At 35.1% G+C, this 22,531-nt stretch overlaps 1 protein-coding gene across 1 annotated transcript in view; it reads right to left on the reverse strand.

The window, feature by feature from the left end:
* Window positions 1-6,845: 6,845 nt before the first annotated feature.
* LOC113941192 overlaps window positions 6,846-22,531 on the reverse strand; it is a 38,771-nt gene continuing 23,085 nt past the window's right edge. Inside the window, exons 4-11 of the mRNA XM_027632350.1 lie at window positions 21,434-21,460; window positions 20,280-20,327; window positions 16,178-16,222; window positions 12,656-12,703; window positions 11,752-11,772; window positions 9,198-9,224; window positions 8,097-8,138; window positions 6,846-6,901 (exon numbers count right to left, since the gene is read on the reverse strand). Of these exons, the coding sequence (XP_027488151.1) occupies window positions 6,846-6,901; window positions 8,097-8,138; window positions 9,198-9,224; window positions 11,752-11,772; window positions 12,656-12,703; window positions 16,178-16,222; window positions 20,280-20,327; window positions 21,434-21,460 (314 nt within the window). The remainder of the gene's footprint in view (window positions 6,902-8,096; window positions 8,139-9,197; window positions 9,225-11,751; window positions 11,773-12,655; window positions 12,704-16,177; window positions 16,223-20,279; window positions 20,328-21,433; window positions 21,461-22,531) is intronic.

A 22,531-nucleotide genomic window follows, 5' to 3' on the forward strand; every position in this document is an offset into this window, starting at 1 on the left:
ATCTGTTACTTATCAGAGTCAGTGCTCTTTTTGAAACATAACAACAAAGCTCGATGAATGAGATCTTTATTCTAAGAAAACCAGTTCTTCAATAGAAGGTAAAATTTATTGTTTCTGTCTTTTAGCTTGAATGTGATAGATGACATCTAACTGCCATTTCAGGCATGAAAAAATCTATATTTTTCTAACTGGCTCTTGCATTGTCTAGTAAGAAGACTTAATGGATAAATAAGATGTAAGTTTATAGAATAATGTTATATTCTGTGTTATGGTCACTGCACACAAACAATGTAATTCTCATGCATAAATGTGTGAATAGCCGCAAAGTGACATTCCCCCAAAATTCATTAAAAAATTCTTTTTGTTAGACAGTTAAACCATGCAAGATGTAACAGTGCAACACACATAAGTGGTAATACAGACACTTCCAAAAAAGCAAAGCAATGATCAGAGCACATATGCTTTGCAACTTTGCTAGCATTGAGTTTTCAAAGGAGTCCAGTACTAGCATGATGTGTTTTATTACTGAAACATAGGAGCAAATGGATGAATCATTGAAGACACTATATACAAAAGGACCAAAACTTACTGGATTTTCCCACAGTGCAGTGGTAATTACATGAGACTGCAGTGGTATTTGGTGGGCAGCAAAATCGAATTGGATTTTATTGATATTGCCTAATAAACACTGACAGTGTCATGGTAGGATACACTGTGTGCTGGTCACACAGGCACATGGCAAGTTGACATGACATAGATCCTCTGTCAACTCATTTCTACATCCAGAACATTCAACTAATGTAGTTTCAACATACTGCAAGAAAATAATTGCTTCTGAATAATTGTCAGTCGCTAAAAGACTGGTTTGAACTTTACATACAAACACATTTATGTACACCAAAAGAAAATAAAACCAAAGAAGAAGGTAAAAAAAATGAGGGATCTTATTATGTTAATAAGAATGGATACCAAGTAACTGGAAGTTAATACCATATATTTATTCAGCTGTGAAGGCATGGGGTGGAGAAAGGAGGGGAGGAGAAGAAAAGGGAGAGGAGGGAAACAGTGAATGATAAGGCAGTTAAGCAGCCAATGAAAATTAAGCTGGTGTTTGAATGATACAAGTGATTTCTTAATTTATCATTCTAACTGAAATCTTTATTAAATAAAGGCAAGTGTGTTTGTTTTTGTTGGTTTTTTTTTTTTTTTTGGATGTGTGTTGCATTATGTGCACACATATTCATCAATGAGATTTTTTTCTGCTAGGAACAGCAGCACTTCTTTTATGACAATAAATACCCAGTAAAGAGACAGTGTTGAATTGTCTGATAAACTTTAACTACTTGACAAACCCTGATAGACCCAGATTCACCCTGCTTAACATCAGTCACTGGAGACACTACCTTCTGGGTTTAGCTCTAGCCACATAACATAATCCTAGGAGGTAATTCAGATTTTGAAGTGATGAGTAACCCATTGGAGAAGTTCCTCCCTGATTTACCATGGAGCAAATATGCTCTTATTTAAGTGCTAGCGATCAGAAAGATCAGATCTGTGCCTGTGTGCTACTTACAATGAAAGATAGAGTTAAATTAAAATATCTTCTTCACCCTGAATTTGCACAGTTCTGGGAATAAGGGAAAAAGGAAATAAACTATAGGAGCTCAATAGACTATCTTTTTAAAATATTTCACAACATTTAGTGTCACTAATTAAAAATTAAATCACATAATTATGATTTTTCTACTGAACTTGACTATACTGATGATAGCCTGGAAATATGAACTGACTCCAACATCAGGATGTCTGTTTTTCAGCTAAAATTTTTAAAAACAAAACCCATGTTGTTAAAAAGTAAGACAGCAATTACTTTCCTAAAGTTGAAGAGGGATTTGAAGTAATAGCCATTTATCTGAAACAAAGATAAATAATCTCTGACTCAGAAAACTGCTGAAGAATTACATTTTGTTTACAACTTGACTTTCACAAGGTATGTCATGGAAATATGTAATATGTACTTTTTTTCCTTTTTTTTTGCAATATGATTTAAGAAGATATACCAGTCAAACTAAAGGGCAAAATGAACTTAACAATGTTCATTAAGATAATATACATTGGTATTTTATTTGTGGCTAAATCATTCAGAGACTTATATATATATATATGCATTTGTAATTGTAAACAAATCTAGACCATAAACAAATTCAAGGTAAGACAATGGAATTACCAAATGTAGCTAAAGGTAAAAAAGATTAGTTTAGAGCTAGGGATAGATATCCCCCTGCAGAAGAAACAACAGGAACCCAAAGTGCTTCTTGATTCTCACTGCGAAGTTCTTTGTTTCAAAACATAAGACTTAACACTTTGATTTAAATAGAATCTCTGTAATTCATAATTTAAATTAAAGTGTTACTATGCTGAGAGGCTATAAACTTATTATTAACATAAAACCTGATTTTTGTTATCATTTTTGGTGTGTATTTACAGATTTTGAGTTTCAAAACTTATTGCAATCTATTAGAAGTTTTCCAGTGACATTTAATCTGCTTCAAGACAGGGCATACAGCTTTCATTTTACCTAGATGCCACAATCTGTCCGAAATTTCCCCCTTAGATGGCTTTTCTGTGTAGGAACAATTCAAGTTAACTTTAAAAATAGATTAATTAGGCCATATAAAAGTGTCGTGTGGGTGCTGATTCAGAATTAAATCACCCTCAGTAAAAAATTCATCAATTCAATTTCACAATAGGTTAAACTAAATTAATTCAAGGTCACCTTAGTTCTTAATAAGTGACCACTTCAGCATTTAGCACTCTTTTTCCATGCTCTTTTAACATATACGACTTCTAGTTGGATAGTATTCCTCCGTGTCTTCATTTAGACAAGCCTGATGAGATTTAGTCTCCAAGTATTTCTATAAAGTCAGTTTCAGAATAGCAGAATGACTAACACCAACTTGTTGGAGAGCCTGCATATACAGGCTTGGTCCTCACAATTCTAATGAACATGAAATGCTGAGACATTCCTGAGTGTTGGTTCATTCTAATTATTTTCTAGCCAATGGTAGACTTTCTTATGTCCAGAAAACACATTAATATTAGTGATTTATTGCTAAATTCTGGTGAGGAGAAAAAAAAGAAAGATGAATCTCTCATATAAATTACGTCAAGGATGCTATTACTGTTTTCATTATTACTTCCAGAGACACAGCTGTTACAGTTAATGATCCCTTCCTTAATCTCTATCTCTATTCTGCAAAAGGACATCACATCTTTTCTCCTCAATATTTTCGTTCTGCTTCTTTGATCTACTTGCATTCAAATGGTCAGCTTCAGGAATATTAGTCTATGCAGCTGAATTTCTGGGAGAAACTGCTGATAGAATACAGAACTGTCATACATCTGAGACACAGACACTTTCTGGGTGGCAAGGAGAGTAGAGAGTATACTATCTGCAGTTCATCACCTGTCTATAGATCAGAGCTACCTGTACTGCAGGGATTAAGATCTTGCCTTCTCTTTTGAACATTGTGCATTATTTTTCAAGTAATTCCAAACTTCTATTTTATATAACAGTACCAATGTTTGTGTTTAATGAAACTGACAAAATTTCTGCTACTTCAGAATAATGAAAAGGATCATATTTTATTCTAAAGTCTTCCAGCGCTCAATAACCGAGGAAAAAATTCAGTGGTCTCATTCTCTTTCAAAATAATTATCCATGGGAAGAATCTTACACATTGCATTGCTGACAAGTGTATGTTCCCTTAGCATTGAGGAAATATCCTTGATGATCTCTCAAATGGCTGTCATATCAAATCTCACATCAAATTAAACTTTCTGCTTTCGCAGATTTGGAAATCATCTTTGGTTTAGAAAATTTATTACAGGACAGAAAGTGCAAAGCAATAAACCAACCTCACAGTAATAAATCAATTATCACATGCTTATACAGATGTGATGAGTTTGCCCACTGCAGTTGCTGAGGTTTTCATGCGGTGATTACTATGTACCATTGAATATATTTTGATAGTATGATGAAATGCTTGTCCTTTATACTAGAAAATATTTGAGAATCTGTGTTGTATTTGATGATCTTAACACTGCAGAAGCAGAAGAAAAATCTAGCTGGATATTTTTCTTTTCACAAAAGTGCTTGCATAATATGTTCATATAAACAATATTCCAACTCTACTTAATGATAATTTTAGTTTTTGCAGAGGTAAAACTTCTTTGACTAGACAGTAAGTATAACAGTTCTTATGTCAAAGAAACTTTCAAACCTCTAATAATATATGAGGGTAGATACCTCGTAGAGGTAGATGCATTACGTAAGTCTATTTATGACACATCTATTTACATGGAAGTTAGTATGACTGGTTTGATTTCACTTGACCTTGAGAATAATCTACACTTTTCTCTAATTAAAAAACCCCAAACATATGTATTAGCATAAATTTCAATATTTCTCATTGTCATGCTCTTGCAATACAGCCTTACTTTATTTCTGTCACATTTGTACATTTGTGGGCTTAGATAACAGCACAGCAAAAACACTGACCTGTTCAGCTAACTGTATTATAAATGCAACATACGATGGTTCCAGAGTTTTCAGCCAAGAGGACATTTGGAAGGTAATTACAATAAATGTAATCAACTTTTGATCTATTTAGATTTTCATACTCTGATATTAGCTTTGAAACAAAGTAGGACTTATATAAGTGTACAGCTGTTCACATAAAGGGTATGGCAGATAATCCTTACTAGAGAATTGAATTTGTACACTACTTAAATTTCACCCCAAGAGGCAGAAACCTGCTTCTGTGTGCTTGCAAATACATTTGTTATAAGATGGAAATAAAAATGGAGTTGCGGCAACAATTCCCATTTCTTTGCTTTGGGTAAGTTCCATTCCTGGTACACTGCCAATTTTGACATTTAGAAGAGGAAAAAATTCTAAGTAATTGTTTGCAGATCTACAGGGGAGAGAAATTTAGTGTCTACTGCATATAGCACTGTTGTTTATGAAAGATACAATACTACTTAAAATTCTGTTTAAAAGTGGAGCATTCTAAAATTGAAGCTATATACAGCTTTTTTAATTGCTTATTCTTTCTTATCTGATTGCTGTTTAATATGAGGGAACGGTTGAAGGGGTCGGAGCAAAATCTAAGAACATGTGAATCTCTATTCAGCTTTTGAAGGCTGAAAGAAGATTTACTATTTAAAGTTTTAGATTAGCTCAGAATGTGTAAATCCTTTTCTACTTTCATTTATCAGAAAAAAAGTATTAGTGTTCAATGAACTGGGGAAAAAGCACTGGCTTCATCTGCAAACAGAACAGGGAAAAGCTATCAAGTTCCAATTCAGGTATATATGATCCAGGATTTGGTCTCAACTTTTAAATTCTCAACTTGAGCAAATACTAAAGACCAACATTCATAAAGAGAAGTAACTTTGATGTTCTTCTGGAAACCTCTCATTCACTGTCTGAAAGGTAACTTATTCTTTTCAGTGGACAGAGAATACTTTGAAAATACTTACAGACTAAGTTCCGTTTGCAAAAACAGTTTTGAAGAACTGATTGCACAGAGCTGCTTATGATCTGGGAAATATTCAATCAAGAATAATTGCACAATGATAATATATGATTAAATTAAACAAGCACATCAATTACTATAAATGAAAGCCACAGAAACAGTTTTTGAATGATGCAAACTTTGTAGGAGTGTGGTGTGCAGGAGAAAATCCACTGACAGACAATTTTTAGTACATTCCTGTTTTACACTGAATTTGGACTTTTGACCCATAAGATAATTCTTTTCTCTCCTGGTAAAATCTTTGGTTTAACTTACTGGTTACACATTATGATTAGCATTACTTGATCTATAAAAATTCTATATTAATAAAATAACAATAAATTTTTGCTAACATAGATTCTACCTTCTCTGTGTCTCAGGTAACAACATAATGAAGAGAAATTAAAGTCTGTATCTGACTCCATATCTCTGGAGTCCTGATTAAAGGAAAAAAGATGAAAAAAGCCAAGCCATTCTTTTATGTAAATGTAGTTGCCTTTACAAAATAGTCTGGATGATTAGAAGTGAACTTCTTTCCTCAGTAGTTTAAGCCTACAAAGTTTCATTAGGAGGAACCACATTTATATTTAGTTCATATTTTCTGTGTAAGTCAGTTAGACCTCAGGCGAGACTAAAGACTTCGATCCTTGTTTTTCATGAAATAATGCAGTTCCACTGAAGTCATAGGGATTAATTTATACTCGTCAAGAACCTGGAACATATTTATATTTTTGCTGCGAACTAGTAAAAACATGATAACAAAATGGATGGAGGTTTTCTTCTGAGGTGCCCTACCTTTATTCACCATTTTTGCCAGAGGGGGGTTGGGACAGAGTGTGATGGAAGACAATATTTATTAATATGAAAGAAAATAAATTGAATATGTTTCTCCCTGTGTGGTTTTGTTACAGAAAAGGTTTTCTATGAGGAGAATATATTTGTTTTAAACACTGCATGCCAAATTAATTAGACCACTTGATTAATAAAGTAATTGTCTGAATATATGTTTAAAAGTTTAGGAAGGTGGTACAGTAATACCATTTTAGCAATTAATTCCTCACAGGGACAATATTTATGGATTTGATTTGCCTGGCTTGTCTCACATCTTGTCCCTTAGACTGGAATTCGAAAAGAGAAAAGATTGCAAGTGTGATCTCTCTTACAGAAAAAAAAACAAACAACAAAACACCAAAACAACAAACCAAACAAAACTAAACAAGAAACCACAGCCTTCCTGAAAGGAAGTTCCTTCACAATAAAGGAAAATCATGTACCTGATGTCAGGTTTTGATGTCGTGGGGCTTCTTTTACTGGTGGGGCACCTAAAGGACAAAAGGTAGATAGTACATTAATCTTCAGTTTCAGGTCAAAATACTGAAATAAATTTCAGTAAGAAACATGTTGGTTTCTTGGAATCAAATCTCACATAAGAATTTCTTTAAACTAGACTTTTTTAAGCATGACTCTCCTAATAAATTATTTAAACATAGAAATGTTATGTCTGGTGAAGCCATAAAACCAAACTGCTTCTAGGTGCTAGTTTAATGCACTTGCACGAGTACAACTAACAGTTATCCTTTGAGGGTCAGGACTTCAATATACAAAGTTTATATGTAAGTCACTGTATTTAACCAATGTAGAGAAGATTTTTATGTCTTCCATCACTTCCTTAATAAAATAGGGTAATTTATTACTATTAATTATCTTTAGAGGCATAGCAGAAAACATTTCTCCGTTTGTATATTACTGTAGGGAAAAAATCCAAGGTAGTGCTGTGTCCAGCAGTGTAGCCAGAATATAGGTGATCGTGAAGTCTGTCTTATATATAAAAAAGTGCTTCTTGTTATCAGTGCAGTTATTCTACAGCATGAAGCTGGTGACCTAAGGGATCACACAAGCTATGGAGATGAACTTTGCACTACTTCTGTAGGGAGCATAACAGCAGACACAGTGGGGGCTGCCAACCCTGAAGCTGCAGTGCTGGAGAATCCTGCAGAGAGGCTAATGCTGTGCCAGCCAGGGAGGGTCATGGGCAGGGCATTGCTGCAGCCAGATTGGATGTGCTGATGTAATCCTTGATACTCATATGCAAAGGAGCCACCAGACATTCAATTACTGGAAATTTATGTACAATATCATCACTTTGGCCTACTTGCACACATGTAAAAAGACTAACAAACCTCCTTTTTCCAACCCCCTCAAAAAACCCCAAAACCTAATGCTTGCATTTTTACTACTGTTTACAAAGATACTCATCCCTTTATTACCTTTGTTTTTTTCATTTTTCAACTGTTTCTTCTCTGTTGGTTTTTCTAGCAAGGAAAAAGTAGCACAGTTCAAGTTTGGTAAGCTGACTGTTGAATAGATTATTGCCTAGAATTGTCTGGTAATATTCTTCACAAATTAACACAGATATATTAGGGGTTGTTTCAAACAACAATACATGCAAATTTGCAATCTCATGCTATTTTTATTGTTATTTTCTACATATATGTGCACACACAGAGTAAATCCTACCTTCTTTTTCCTTAGTTGTCTTTGGTTTTGGTTTTTTTGTGGCTAGAAAGATTTGCAAGGAAAGAAAATTACGTGACAGGCAGCAGAAATACAGGGCTCTTACAATAAGTACATTGCACAAAGATTCTCTCCCTTGTAATTTCCCTGCAAGAATTATTGTGGTAAATGTGTCTCATGGCACGTATACAATGTCTCTAATACTATAATAGTGGTTGCTACCCTTAGCAGCAGCAGCCATTCTGGGCTTTATGTAGAGTTTTTGGAAATTTTTTGAATATTGGTGGTTACAGAGTAGTTTAGAAAACTCTGATAAGGGCTTTAGGCACTTGAATTCTGTAATTCCTTAACTACTGCCAGATTTCCCTTATTATTTGTTGCCAAAATGCACCAGGGAAGGATCCCTCTGCCTATTGCTTGTTTCTTTCTCTCTTTCCCAGAGTGATCTCAATCTGAAAAAATTAAACAAACAAAACACCCCAGAATATGGAGCTCGATGGACTTTTAAAACTGCCAAGTGTGACCATTCAGAAGTCCTGCACCAACAGATTGTAATTTCTTTTATTCAAGGTTTTTTTCCCCCCTAATTGTCCATTCACTTAGAGCATGTGCTTTTTTCTTTTCAGCATCCTTTTCCCCAGCCTGCAAACGCATTTGGTCTGTGATTGCATTCAACAGAGCAGACTGAAATTAAGTAAAGTGTATCGCTTCAGGCGTCTGAGTCCATTTCAGTATTCCCTTTTGACTACAGCAGGAAACTAGCAGGCTGCCTTCAAATTGTTCATTTGCACTGTGTATCATCCAACCAGTTGTGATAATGTTTTTTTCAATGTCTTCTGGTGCATGTGTTATCTGATTAACACTAGCTTGCTCCGTGAGGATCACCTGTGTGTAGCTCACCAAGAGATGCTGCAGAAGATGAACAGTGAAAATCACGACTGACCAATCATAACAGTCTGTGGTAGAGAACTACATAGCAGCAATGCTGTCATTTCACCCATGCTGCTTTACATTATCATTGCTTGTTGCTGATGAGCAGTATGCACTAAGTGGTATGTTCATTAGTTCTTTCCACAAGGCATAGTAGAGAAATGTAATATTTACCTGCTGTTGGGATTTCAGCTGTTGGCTCTTCGGGAAAATGATCAATGATGAAGAGGAAGGGGATGGGGAAGGGAAGGAAAAGAATAACAGGTTGAGTACCATGTTTTTTTCAGGGCAAGCAACAATTTATGTAGATCTTCTCTTTCATCTGCAAGATGAAAGATATCTGCGACATCCTTTTCTGTAGGATATTAATTTAGAAAGAAATGCACCTCAACAATGGGTGTGTACATAGTTTCACATTGAAAGCTAAAACTCTTACTCTTTGAAGTACTATAATCCAACATGCAATGGTTCCTGCAAATGCAAACACTGTGCCAATGAAAGCCTTCCAGCAAACAAATATTTAAATACTTATTTTTAAATATGCCTTCAAGGTTATAGATGACTATGCTATTTTCCAAAAAATTTATTAATTTAAAATGTTTCCTCTCATTGTCCACACGCTCCAATGAAAAAATGACACTGACCTTGAATAGCTGCCTTTTCCCCCGTGTGTGTTTCTCCCGCATTAGTAGTTTACCTTGCCTTTTAAGAATAAAACCTCTTGGGAGATGCAAAGATTTTGACTACATATTTGTACAGCACCTAGCACAAGAGAAGCATATATTCTTGTGCTATTTTAATACCCATAACAATGAATGCAAATTGGTCAGTTCAATGGAATAGAAATTCTCTGGTACAAACCATCATTACTCTTTTTAAATCAAAGGAATGAATTAAATCATGATTTTGAATCCAAGAATTTTTTACCCATTGCTACTTCATTAGTCCCAGTTTTATCTTAAAATACAATTTGAAGGAAGAAGAATAACCTCACTAGCCAAGCAAAGCCTCTATTCCCTGAACCTGGAGCTGGACAAAAAGAGAATAACCTCTCAAAACATTTCAGGATATCTTTTGATTGATTTATCTCTGTATTTTCCTCCTGCTGAGCTTTGGTTTCAGGTGAACATGAGGCTCTACAGCTCACACCAAGGTGAAAATGTCTCCATCAATGCTTTTTCAACAGGAAGACTGAGCAATTAAGCATGATTTTCACTAACACATCCCAGGAAACTTTCATTCAAGTCTTGGTTTGTAAAGAAACCCATAAATGTCAATGCTCAATGCTTAGGCACCATGGGCATTCAGCAAAGGCCAGTTTTGCTGCTGTTAAATGCTGACATGCTTAAATCCTTTTAATATTTACATTTTTGCTTATGATCATGTTCATAGCTGCTGAAAGATGATACAGTACTGCATTGTCACCCATGGAATAATTAAAATTTTTTTTTATTTTCAGAAGATAAAACAAGATTTTTCTGAGGTACTAAATCTGGGAAAGAGTTTCATGCTCTCACTCCTTAATTGAGGGATTATCTTTCTGAGGGATCTGAATGGGCCCAGTTATCTGCATGTATCCTAATTTAGGATTAATGACTTAGACAGTGAGGTACGGGAACACTGTTGACCTCAAGGGTAGTCAGCTTGACCCTCTGGTCTATGAAATGTAAGAGCCATTTTCTCTTCTCAATGCATCAACAAACTTCCACTTACTCTGAGGACCTTGAGAAACACACTACCCTTATCATAGGACTTTCATTACAGAGCTAAACAGGAATATGGTTTGGCCAGTTCTTAGTTTTTCTCTTAAAATATCAGCCTACATGTTCTTCCTCTTGATTTCAACCTGCGGTTTGGTATTCTTGTGCGTGCAAGACCAAACATGGTTTGGTCTTGATGTACCAGGCACAGTACAAAAAAAGAAAACATAGGTCCTGTGCTAAAGAGGCTACAACGAATCCATCTGTGAAGGTCCATACCTCAATATTTTCACAATTCAAAGCATGCAGTGTAAGCACTGTCCTTCCGATTCTTGTCTGATCATGATTTGCAGTATGTAATGTGTAATGACTTGCCACAGTAAGAATAGATCCCACTCTTTATCTGTTCAGAAGTCTTAGTGACCTTAAGAACAACATTATCCAATGACTTCAGTGGAAGTATTTGTAATGTGAGAAATTCCACTTGAATCCTCCTTAAAACTCATCTAAATTGGAAATATTCCTTTCTCTTCTTTAATTTAATTTAGGGTTTTTATTAAAGTAGGAAAAAAAATCTTGTTTGGAAACAAGCCCAACAATGTGCTTAGTGAATTAATGGTATAAGTAATTTCAAAATGGTAAAAGAAGTAAGGAAAAGGTTGCCTAATTCAGTTATGCTACATGCCATTTTCAATAAAAAATATATTTGCATAAAGATAAATCATGCATCTAAACTCATCTAAAATCACCAGAACATCAATTTTGATACGAGTGTAATTTAATTTATTTTATAAGAAGTAAAAATTGCAAAAGTAGTTTGAAAGTTGCAGCTTCCCAATATTACATTATAAATGTACTTAGTATTGTTGTGTTCAGCTGCTAGTAAGCAGGCGGAGTACAAGAGTATCTGTAGTATAAGTAAGAAAATAACGTTACCTAACATGACAAAATTACAAAAATGCAAATCGAGACAACATGCATCTGAAAAGAAGGTTTATATTCTGTAAGAAACAAGACATGACACATACTTGCAGTGGTTTTTGGTTTGACTGGGAAGTAAAAAGAGGAAAGAAAAATGGTCAGAGCAGTCAGGTTCAGCATAACATTGTCATAGCAGAGAATAGCTTTATTTGTTCTATATGATTCCTGCGTATCAAAACACAATTTTTAATAATATCACAGTAATTAATAACAATCTAATAATGAATAATAGTAGTAGGGCTGTTCTCATCTACAGATGACAATTGTTTTGCTAGAGTTAAGGATGAATAATAATAAAAATAAGAATTTTAATTCTTCACTTATTTCCTTCCACAGAGAAGCATGGAGCAGACATTTCTTAAACCCATGATGATTGCTACACAGAGAAACTGAACAATACTCCTTCCTAACCCACCAGCAATTTTGCTCATCTTGTACAACTGAGGCTGTGCATGAGTTATGATATGCGGAAACATTTACCATAAATGATAGATAGTGCCAGGTCATGCTGAATAAACTATCATATAATACCTACTATGGATAAAAATTAAACTATTTCTTGTCCTGACAAGTTAACTCATACAGGAAGACCGTGAAGTTCAAATAAAAGGCAAATACCCACAAATAATTAACAAAATGAAGCCATGTAAAGTGAGCAATTCCAGAAAATGGTTCAAATTCCTTGCTGGTATATGCCTTTAACATCAATGGAATTACAAAAGCAGAAATTTGACCTTTGATATATACATATGTCTATATCTTAAGATGACAACCCACATTGTAAACGAGCACTGTGTTATCTTAGTTATGGTATAGCATGTCAAGGCCTTTCTATACAGCAAAATAGATCACAGGGCCATGACTGACATTTGTCATATAAAATTTTATTTCAATATTTCTTTAAATAACATTTTCAGAAGTAATGAATACATAAAGTGCAGGAGTCCTTACCTGGTTTTGTTCGTGGAACATCTTTTTGATGTCTAACTGCTTCCTGCTCTAGATGAGAGAAACAGGATAATAAAATCACCATTATGTTTCTAAGTTACATTTTGTATGGATACTTTGGTGTTTTTTTTCTGATTGGTTGGAGTTTTTGTGTTGTTTCTGATTTGTTTTGGCTTTAACTAAGAAAGACTACATGTATATTTTTCAGGATTAAGCATTCAATTTCTCTTGTTTCATGCTGTTGTTTTGAAAAAAACCAAACACATGCGTGATTATTTACAAATTATCCACTGAAGGATCTGTCACAAAATAACAAAGTTCATTAGTACTGTACATAGCTCTATGCATATAACTACAGTTAATACCACTAAGAGTTATGCATGTATCTTAAGGAAGAAGTCAGTTAACAGGGTCTCCTCTCAATTTTTGAAATGTAATTTGTATCTACTTTCCATTTTTATTATTTTAAAGAAGAGCATAGAGCAAACTCAGCAACTATTTACTCAGCCTTTATGTTGTTGATCCAGATATGCTTGAGTTGAATTCCCAAATTCTTGAACATGTACTGTTCCATATGAATAAATTATATTTAGCTTTGAAAATTGCATTTCATCTCCCCCTTCCCTCCCTTCTACTTCATAATTATTACTGGAAAAAATTATAATTTATGTTACTTTGCTTTGAGAAAACCCCACCCCACAGATCTCACACCATAGTAGAAGCTATGCAGTGCAAACAGGGACCACAATGCAACTCAAGGCTGAGGAATCAATGGACAGATCTGTTGGCCTTGTTTCCAGGTCATGTTTTGCACAGCTAAAGTACTGTGTATCGGTTTCCTTTTGAGCAATGAGGACCCAAAAGTGGGCTGTAAAGTGGAAAGTGGAGAGTGTTGAAAGTGTGAATGGCCCCTGAAAAAGGTCAATATGCCTCATCCTTTCTGCTACTTAGATGAATAATTGAATTCCTAGTAACTGTGATTTCGGGTGAAGATACATGTGGAGAAATACCAAGAGGAACACATGATAGGGAATTTCAAATGGGTAAGAGTTTTATGGTGTGAATGAAAACATATGTCAGTGAAGAGTGATATATTTCTCATATCTGGGCTTTTTTTGATAATGAAATTATTTAGGGAATTAATTTTTTTTTTTTTTGAAGTTTACTTGGGATTCTAAAGGTATGAAAGATATAGTAAAACAACAAGCAAGCTGTGTGGTAAGTTAAGGTATAGACTCTTTCTTGAGTTGTTTTTGACTGAGAAGAATTCAGGATGCAATTATATTAAAATAGTTTATCTTTTTTCTTTTTTTAATTCAGCAGGAGCATTTCTTCAATCCAAATAACTGTTAATAGTGATTTTTTAAAAACTTGTAAATCCTATATTAATTCTTTGTTGGGAGTTGTAATATGGGAAGCATAGAACGAGTTGACTCCTGTGCTGAAGGAATATGTTATGTAAAGTTGACTTTTAAAAAGCAATGACAAGACTATTATAAATCAAAGAAATGGAAGGCATGGTGATAAAGGAATTACAATTTTAGCAAAGCTAGAAATTGCCAAGGGAGGGTTTTCTCATGTAAAAGTAAAAAAAAAAGACACACATATGCAGCTATTTTACAGAAATTTTTCTGATCGAGGTAGGAATCACATACTTGTTGGCTTTGCCTGCACTACAGAAGACAAAAAAAGTTAAATTGTAGTATTTAGATACAAAGAGTAGATAAAATACTCTTTTCTTTCCCCTTTCTTTTTAACATTCAAATATTTTATGGCACTGAGTTCTCACTTGTTCTTAGCTTCCCCTACTTGTGTAAAGGTGCACAGCATTCAAACTGATAAAGTGCAGGTAGGCTAACATATATAGATCTTTGCAATTCCCACTAGTTATCAGCTCCTACTGATAATGCATTATTCTGTCATTTAGCACCGTAACATATTTATGCATTCCAGGATTACTTCTCCCTGTGTAATGGTGTAAATCAGAAGTAGCTTCAGATCAGTCAACAGATGACTGGAAATTTTAGTTAAGATTAATTAGATTTTCAAGATCAAGAGCACATCAGTCTACATATTTAGTCAGGAGAGTACTAGTCATCTCCAGAAGTTAATTCATGTAATTATGAAATGTTTATTAAATAAAGATGTTTGAAGTTGCCTGTTTCAAGCTCAACAGGTATTGATCTGAGAACTTACAATTATTTCTGTACTAACTTATGTTGAGTTGGTCAAACTGAAATGTTGTAATTTCAGTTTGGTTCCAACAAATAGGAAAAAGACATGATAATCACATGAACAAATCTTCTAAAAAGTAGCCAAGTCATGATATTTCTGTCAGTTTTGTTTCCAAATACTTGAACCTTTTAATTTTGATCACAAGCTAAAAGCGAAAATTAACTGACCATAAAAGCAAAATTGGGAATTCAGATGTGAAAATCCTGTAAATTCAAAAATGTAATTTCTTCCTTCTAGAGATTTGTTTACCTATCAGTAATTCCTAACTCATTAACTATTTAGGTTAGAAATATATTGAAGTGTTTGTCAGTAATTTCTCCAGTTAGTATTAGAAGAAACATAATTTATGTGGGTTTGAGCAAGCTACAGCAGTTTAGAATCAGATACAAACTATCAAACCAGTACTTTTACTGGATAATCAGAGAGCTCTAAAACATCATTCATAGTAAAATGACAGATTATCATAAGAGGTCTTATAGAAAGAAATATAAAACCACAAATTATATGAATGTACATCATTAGAGACAGAACCATAATACTCTGTACAACATCTATTCTGCTACTGCAAAAAAGAAAAGACATATACAAAACAAGAATACAAATCATCACCATATCAAATGAAAATCCATTGTTGACATCATTGTCCAAGATTTGGCAATCTTTCAGTTTATGCTTTGATCACAGCTACCCCCAGTAGAAATAAAGAGGTTATGAAAAATCCTTCTGAACGGCTTTGTGTTGACTGCTGCTGCTGATGAGAATGTTTTAATTCCTTAGCTGACTCTTCACAGTTGCTATAACAGTCAATATTACTTGATTTTTTTTTCTGCCATCATTACATTACAAAACTTACAAGGTTTGAATCATAGAAAAGCTCCAAAGATTTAGAGTTTAGTTCCAAAGTTGTTTTCCCCATGAGACAGCCAGTTTAAGACTGATCCAAGTTCCTAATCCAACTGAAGGTTCATCCCCATGTTTGAGATAATTTCAGAAATCTGATTTACAGCTACACCCCATTTCATTAGCCCAGCTCTGACAAAGAGGCTGGAACCAGCAGCTTAGGGGCCAAAAGGCCTTGACCTGTCTTCATCATTGGAAAGACTATCCCTAGAATGGTATCTGCAATTGCCACTCTGCTGGTTTTGCTCTAAGAAACTATTATCAGTTACATATTTCAAAATACTGTAAAAAATTATTGCAGTGCAAACATACTACACTAGATGAGTGCTGAATAGTGTTTGACACTCCCTACCCCCCTCCATAAATCAGGAGAGAAGGATTGATTCTTACCTGATTTCACAGTGGGAGTTGTCTTTTGTTGTTTAATTTTCTCCTCTGTATTGTGAAAGTAACATTAAAATCACAGTGCGTTAGCATAGGTGAATATAATTGGAAAAATATTTCTATAGGTAATAGTATGCATATGGTTCACAATGACAAAATAAATTCATATCTTTAGCATCACTATCCCATTGTAGCACTATAAAACAGCATGCATGCATTATGAGTTCTGACTGCATGGTGAGATCATACTCCATGGAAAAATTAAATTACTGGTCCTAGTGTCTCAGCCGTCAGAAAACAGCCACATACCTTTTAGTTCTTTCAGGCAGGCACTCTGGTGGAAACTATTCTATTAATGCATCTATTATAGTTTTGAGAACATCACTTTCCTAAGTGTCTAAGTTCAACAATTTGGTATCATGCAATAATGAGAACTTCTGCTTAGATGTTACCTAATCACAAGCATGAATGGAGGTATACATGTGTGTCTACACTCTGAAGATGAAGGTATGGAGACTCCTAAGCACATGCTAACTCACAGAGGGACATGTGGGACAGTCTGAATGTCAGTTCATACCACCTGCTACCGGACAAGCTTACTTAGACCTAGCTAGATATCTATCACAAAACCTCAGAGCAGCCCTGAACTGCTAATCTCACGAGAAAAGCTGCCCAAGTTCGCTTGCCCTTCAGCTGCCTGTGGCTTTACTGAGCACGATTCTCAGATGATGTAGACCCATGTCAACACCAGCCACCAGACTTGAGCCGCCTCTTCTCCAAGTTAGATGGTGGATAAAACTTCAAGCAGAGGCATGGGTGGGACTACACTTCCTAATTAGGTGGAGTTTGTCTTACCTGCCAAATGTCCACATCAGGTGGAAATTTGGGTGTTTATTTTCCTATTTCTACTGTACTCAGTTTGTTTGATTTAAACTTCACCCTAACAGATCCTTTTTATAACTACTCCATCTTATCTCTTTTTCCATAACTGAATTCAAGCCCCTCTCCCAGCTGCCACCTTTTGACATTAACATACATCACTAAATTATTCTTAAATATGCTTAAGACATATTCAGACCATATTTCCCCTTCCTCTGCTGAAAGCAGTTTGCAGCCACATGCCTCTGACCCCTTCCTTTCCCCTAAGACTTCTGCAAGGCATCAGACTGAAGCTGACAATGGTTGGGTGGAGGTCAGGTCAGGCAGGTATATTTTTCCCCAAAGCCATTTGACTAATCTGAGTACTATTTGTCTAGAAATCCTAATGTGTAATCTGTCTGCATGCACAAAGCTGCTTGACCCCTGACTGAGACCAATGTTTCCAGCCTGGCAGTCAAACTTGTTCTTAAATGAGTTCATAGAGGGAGGTATTGGAAAAGAGACAGGTGGCTAGAGCCACCTGTGGATGGTCAGAGCCTTGGTTAACCCATCACTATACCTATGTACCCTCAAATAGTCAACCTCAAGAACTGTTCTTTTGTAGGAGCTATTTCTATGGAATCCAAAAGTCCAAGTTCGGCTACTATATCCTAATCTGCACTCTGACTAAATATGTGGGTAGTACAGTAATTAGAAGAGCAGACTGTTGAGTGGTCTCAACATACATGATGTTTCCTTTGAATTTAGTGTGTAACTTCCAGAGAATTTTTCTTTCTGAGGGCAGAGAGAAGGTTTATCTTCTCTTCTGTGCTGATTTCCTTTTAAATTTTTTCTGCTGTTAGAAAAGCTTTACCATATAACACTACATTTCACTAGTTTAGATCAGGATGTTAAGCTTTTGATGTACCAATACAGAAATAAACCCAGCATGCTGACTTTAAACATAGGACCTGTAGCATGCATTGGATTAATAACACGCAAAAATCAAAAGGCTTCTTTTATTTGCGTATGACCCCAACTGTTTTGAACACCAAATAAGGTATTTTTCTAATTCTGTTGAGAATTTACAGCAATCTTTTCTCTGTAATTCTAAGATAATAAGTCTGGAGGAAATAAGTAGGGAAATAAGTCTTTGACTGGATGGCACATCTGATCAATTTAAAAGTAGGGGAGGAATTTCTTCTCAAAATCAATTTATTGTTGAAAACAAGAGTGTCTTGAAGAGGCCTGTGAATTTGTATTCATCTGGGAATAAATACAGCAATTTTTTGGTATTCATTCACCTGCTTATTCTACAATCTAACCATACAGTAAGTATTGATCTATTGACTCCATTGGAGAACACCTTGACACATTCCCTGGCAGATTTCCAGGTGATGACTGTATGGTTTTTTCTCTGAGTTTCTAGCTGTTGATTGTAGCCAAAGTAAAATTGAAGGATTAGATCATCCAGACTTAGGTAGAACAGTTTCTATAAGGGAATACACTTCAAGACATTAGAAAGCTTCACAAAATCACTCTGTTCACCAGCTTCAGTGTGAAAAAAAGCAGTGAAAAAAACCCGATGAGGATAATGCATATTATTTTGCTAAGAACATGTCATATTTCTAATTTCTTATGCATGTTTTGTTTACCATATCATTAGTCTTGCTAAAAAAAAAAAATTAAACTATTTTGATGACCTCATAAAGCAGAAAAAAGTCCAAAATAAATTTTGTGAATATATAAACAAAAAATCTGATTTTGTTTGGATTTTGAGTAAGCCAAAAGTTTAAAACTCTGAAATCTTTCATTGGAGTGAATTTATTTCTTTGCAGAGCTCCAGTTTTGGAAGCACTACAAGCATTAATATTATTTTTTCCCTGATGTATTTAATGTAAATGGAAAAACATAAATCTGTAAACATTTCTCTGTGTGTTGAAGGCAATTTCAGCAGAATTACATCAGGAATGAATTTTCTTGCTTTACTTGCTTTCACTGACATGCACAAAACACTCTTTAATTTAAATATTAATTTAAATATCCCTACAGGATCAATATATTTTCTGAAGTTCTCTAGTACCTCAGCCATGTGATACTTCTAAGTCTGATGACAGGAGGCATAGGAATAATAGTTTTGAAGCTGCTCTGAATCAAGGTGAAAAAGGAGGTCGCTGCTTTGTATAGAATAAAACTTTTATAATTCAAGTTGCTAACTCAAAAGCACTCATTGGCACACAGCGGGCAGAAACACTATTACCACCAGTGCTTGCAGATTAATGCTTCCAGTGATCAACTGAAACTCAAAGCAGCCCCTGTTCTCCAAAGCAACCATTAATCACCTGAGAATAGGTCTTTTATGTTAAAGGAAATTTAGTAAGTTTTTTTCCTTCAAGCATTTAAATTCCTAGGATTTGAGTCTGGAATATACCGAATAAGCTCCTAATCAGTCCAATATGCTGTGACATGATACTCTCATGTTTGAGAATGCCTCACCAAAAAAAATTTATTTTTCTGCTGCTATATGGGTGAGATTGGGCTGATTGTGCAGTAGGACTGATTTCATTTAGCAGGAAAGATAAGTGGTCATGCCACCTGTCCAGGCAACACATTTTTTGGCCACCACTGTGGCCACCAAGTGTGGCTTCCTCACTAGGACATTCCTGCCTTGGCTGAGTCCACCTACACCTGCCTGCTGGTTGAAGCATTCTGGTAGCTTTTAATACACAAAAAGTGAACAACAAGTTAAATTTAAAGCTTGGCCTATGTGACTTTGAAGGATGAACTGAGAAATATTTTCCCCCTATTGACTCAAAGCCAATACATCTTTACTAAATCAGCTACTCAAGGATTGTAGGAAACCTCAAGATGTCTATGGAAATACTTAACTTACAAGGTAGAATATTTAATTATAAAAATGAATGAAAAAAATGCTAAATGCACAGGAGAAATTACTTTCTTTCAAAATAAAATTCAGGAAAAGAAAGTAACGAAAAAAAGCCTGCCTGCTTATCACTGAACACATAAAGGTTTAAATGGTGTATCCAATCACTTGTTCGTGAGCGTTTCATTTCAATGTGAAGTTCAAACAGCAGCACTGCTAACAAAGGTCAACAGTATGTTGATACTTGCATTCTAGTCCCTGAAAAAAATCTGTGCCTAGCTCAAGGAAGTCTCCAAGTTTTTCAGACCATGCATATCCTTATTAAGTGGAGCTGGGATTAACTGGAGATTAAATTACCAGACCTACCTGGCTTACTCTGAGAGATAGTTTTTTCATGTTTAACATGTTCATGCTCTGCAAATAAGGAATCCTAAATTAGAGGGCTTTTTAATTTTTAGAAGATTTAAAAAATAAAAGATTCTCATTATAATTTTAAAAGATGACTGCATTACACATTCACATGAGACCAGAGAAGAATTTTTCGATAGATATATTTCTCAAGAAAGAGTATTTAATTATTTTTCCCTAAAAAATTAAAATAATGACAAGATTTTTTTTAAGTTTTTAATGGTGTTTAAGAAATCACAAAATTATTTTCTGTGTTTTTTTAGAAACATAGAATTTCTAAAAATTTTGAAATGCTTCTACTATTAAATTTAATTGCTATAGCTGATCTTCTATACAGAAAATTTTTCCTTGATGTATAATACAGAAATCATGGAAGTACTTTATTACAACAGAAGTGGGGTTTTCTCATTTAGAATGACAAATAAATGTTCAGTATCCTGCATAAATTAAAAAGTAGTTTTCCATGTTTTTCTGTGCCCTGGATTTGATTGGGATAGAGTTAATTTTCTTCACAGTAGCTAATACAGGGATCCCATAGATATATTGTGAAGCAGTAAGAATAATGGATGTTATACCGTATTATAATATAATGCAATTTTGTGCTATTTAAAAACAGTGTGATATCCAAATCCCAACATTATGAGACAGAAAAAAGAAAGCTATGGAATTTCAGAGGAATGTTAAAAATATATGCAATTCTAATTTATAGCACAGATGTTTAAACTGTACAGCAGGTGAGGTTGCAGCAGACCAACAGATAAATCTCTCTAAAGCTTGGGCCAGAGGCCTAGCCAGAGAATTGTACAGACCCTTCCTCATCTGTGGCTCCCTTGATTTTTTCCCAGTACGAAGCTGCCTTAGATGCAGAAGGCAAAGCTAGGTCTTATCTTGACCTGAATTGGAAAATGGTTTCCATGCAAACTGGGACCTGTGAAACACGCCTGGTCCTGCATTACAGAGCAAGTAATTGAAAACCAGTTTTATAAGTCAAAATATTGTGTGACTTTGTGTTGATGAATCCCATCTTAAGCTGCTAAAACTTTGACAACATAAAGAAATACCTTCCTCCAAAAATCTGAAATAACAATGTTCTTTATCACCTTGATACTCACTGTGTTCATGAGGTTTCTCTGAGGTAGCTAGAAGTAAACAAAAAAGGCACATTTTAATATTTTTGTAATTGTAATGCAGGATTTAATGCATTTATTAATGATATTTTAGACATATAAAAGTTCAGTAAAATCTATGTTAAAATGTTCAACAGCTAGCGTTTTCTTGCACTGTCCGCCCCAGACACCTAACTGGAAATACAGGTACCCTAAGTTAAGGAACACAGTTAAGGAATACAGGCTCCTAAATTCCTCATTTAAACAAAGTTTGATACAAGTACCCCTGGAAGGCTCTGCACCTCTTTGGTGGGCTGAGTCACCCTCACTAAATGGTGTCCATACACCAAACCTAGGGAAACTACCTTGTTAAGTGAAGTGCTCAGTTCAGTGCCAGAGACAGCGTAGGTTCAGACCATAAGGTCCAATACCAGACAAAACCAGACAAACAATTTTAGCTTGAGTGAGGTAACTGCACTTAGGGCAGTCTAAACATGAGTCCCTGACAATTACACCTGCTTTAGTGAGGTCAGTGAATTTCAGGTGGTTTAGTGATACTCCAAGAGGAAAAAAGACATATTTGAAAATGTTAATTAACTTAATTAGGGCACTTGTAAACAAAAGGATTTCAGTGCTGCAACTCCTAAACTTTGTACCATTTCATTTTCCACATTTTTCCAGGAAAAAAATAGATGAGATAAAACTGAAAACCAAGTTAATACTTTCCATGGACGCTAAGAGGGGAGCTCAGGGAGCTGTACCCCGTGTCATTATTTGTTCTAAAGAAAAAAGCTAAATGTCAAGACCTAGCCCCCCAGCTGAATTTTTCTTCTTGACAGTTGCAAGGCAGCTGTTGTTTTTAAGAGAAAAAAGGCTCTACCACCTGCATGCCCAGTATGTGTGAAAGAGTGTAATCCCACAGACAGATGCAGCAGTGCAGGGGATGAGCTGCCTTTGCAGCCCCAGTAACACAAGCAATAAATCTGCTGCTGTGAGCCCCCAGGCTTTGATTCACTGAGCTCCGGAACACCCTAGCTCCCACTCAGGACAAAAAGTAACTGCTGTGCAAGTGTGTTTGTGTTTTGCTTGTTTTCTCTATAGTAT

Source organism: Corapipo altera, unplaced genomic scaffold (assembly GCF_003945725.1).
Source record: "Corapipo altera isolate COAL_440 unplaced genomic scaffold, ASM394572v1 2b, whole genome shotgun sequence".
Taxonomy (NCBI): domain Eukaryota; kingdom Metazoa; phylum Chordata; class Aves; order Passeriformes; family Pipridae; genus Corapipo; species Corapipo altera.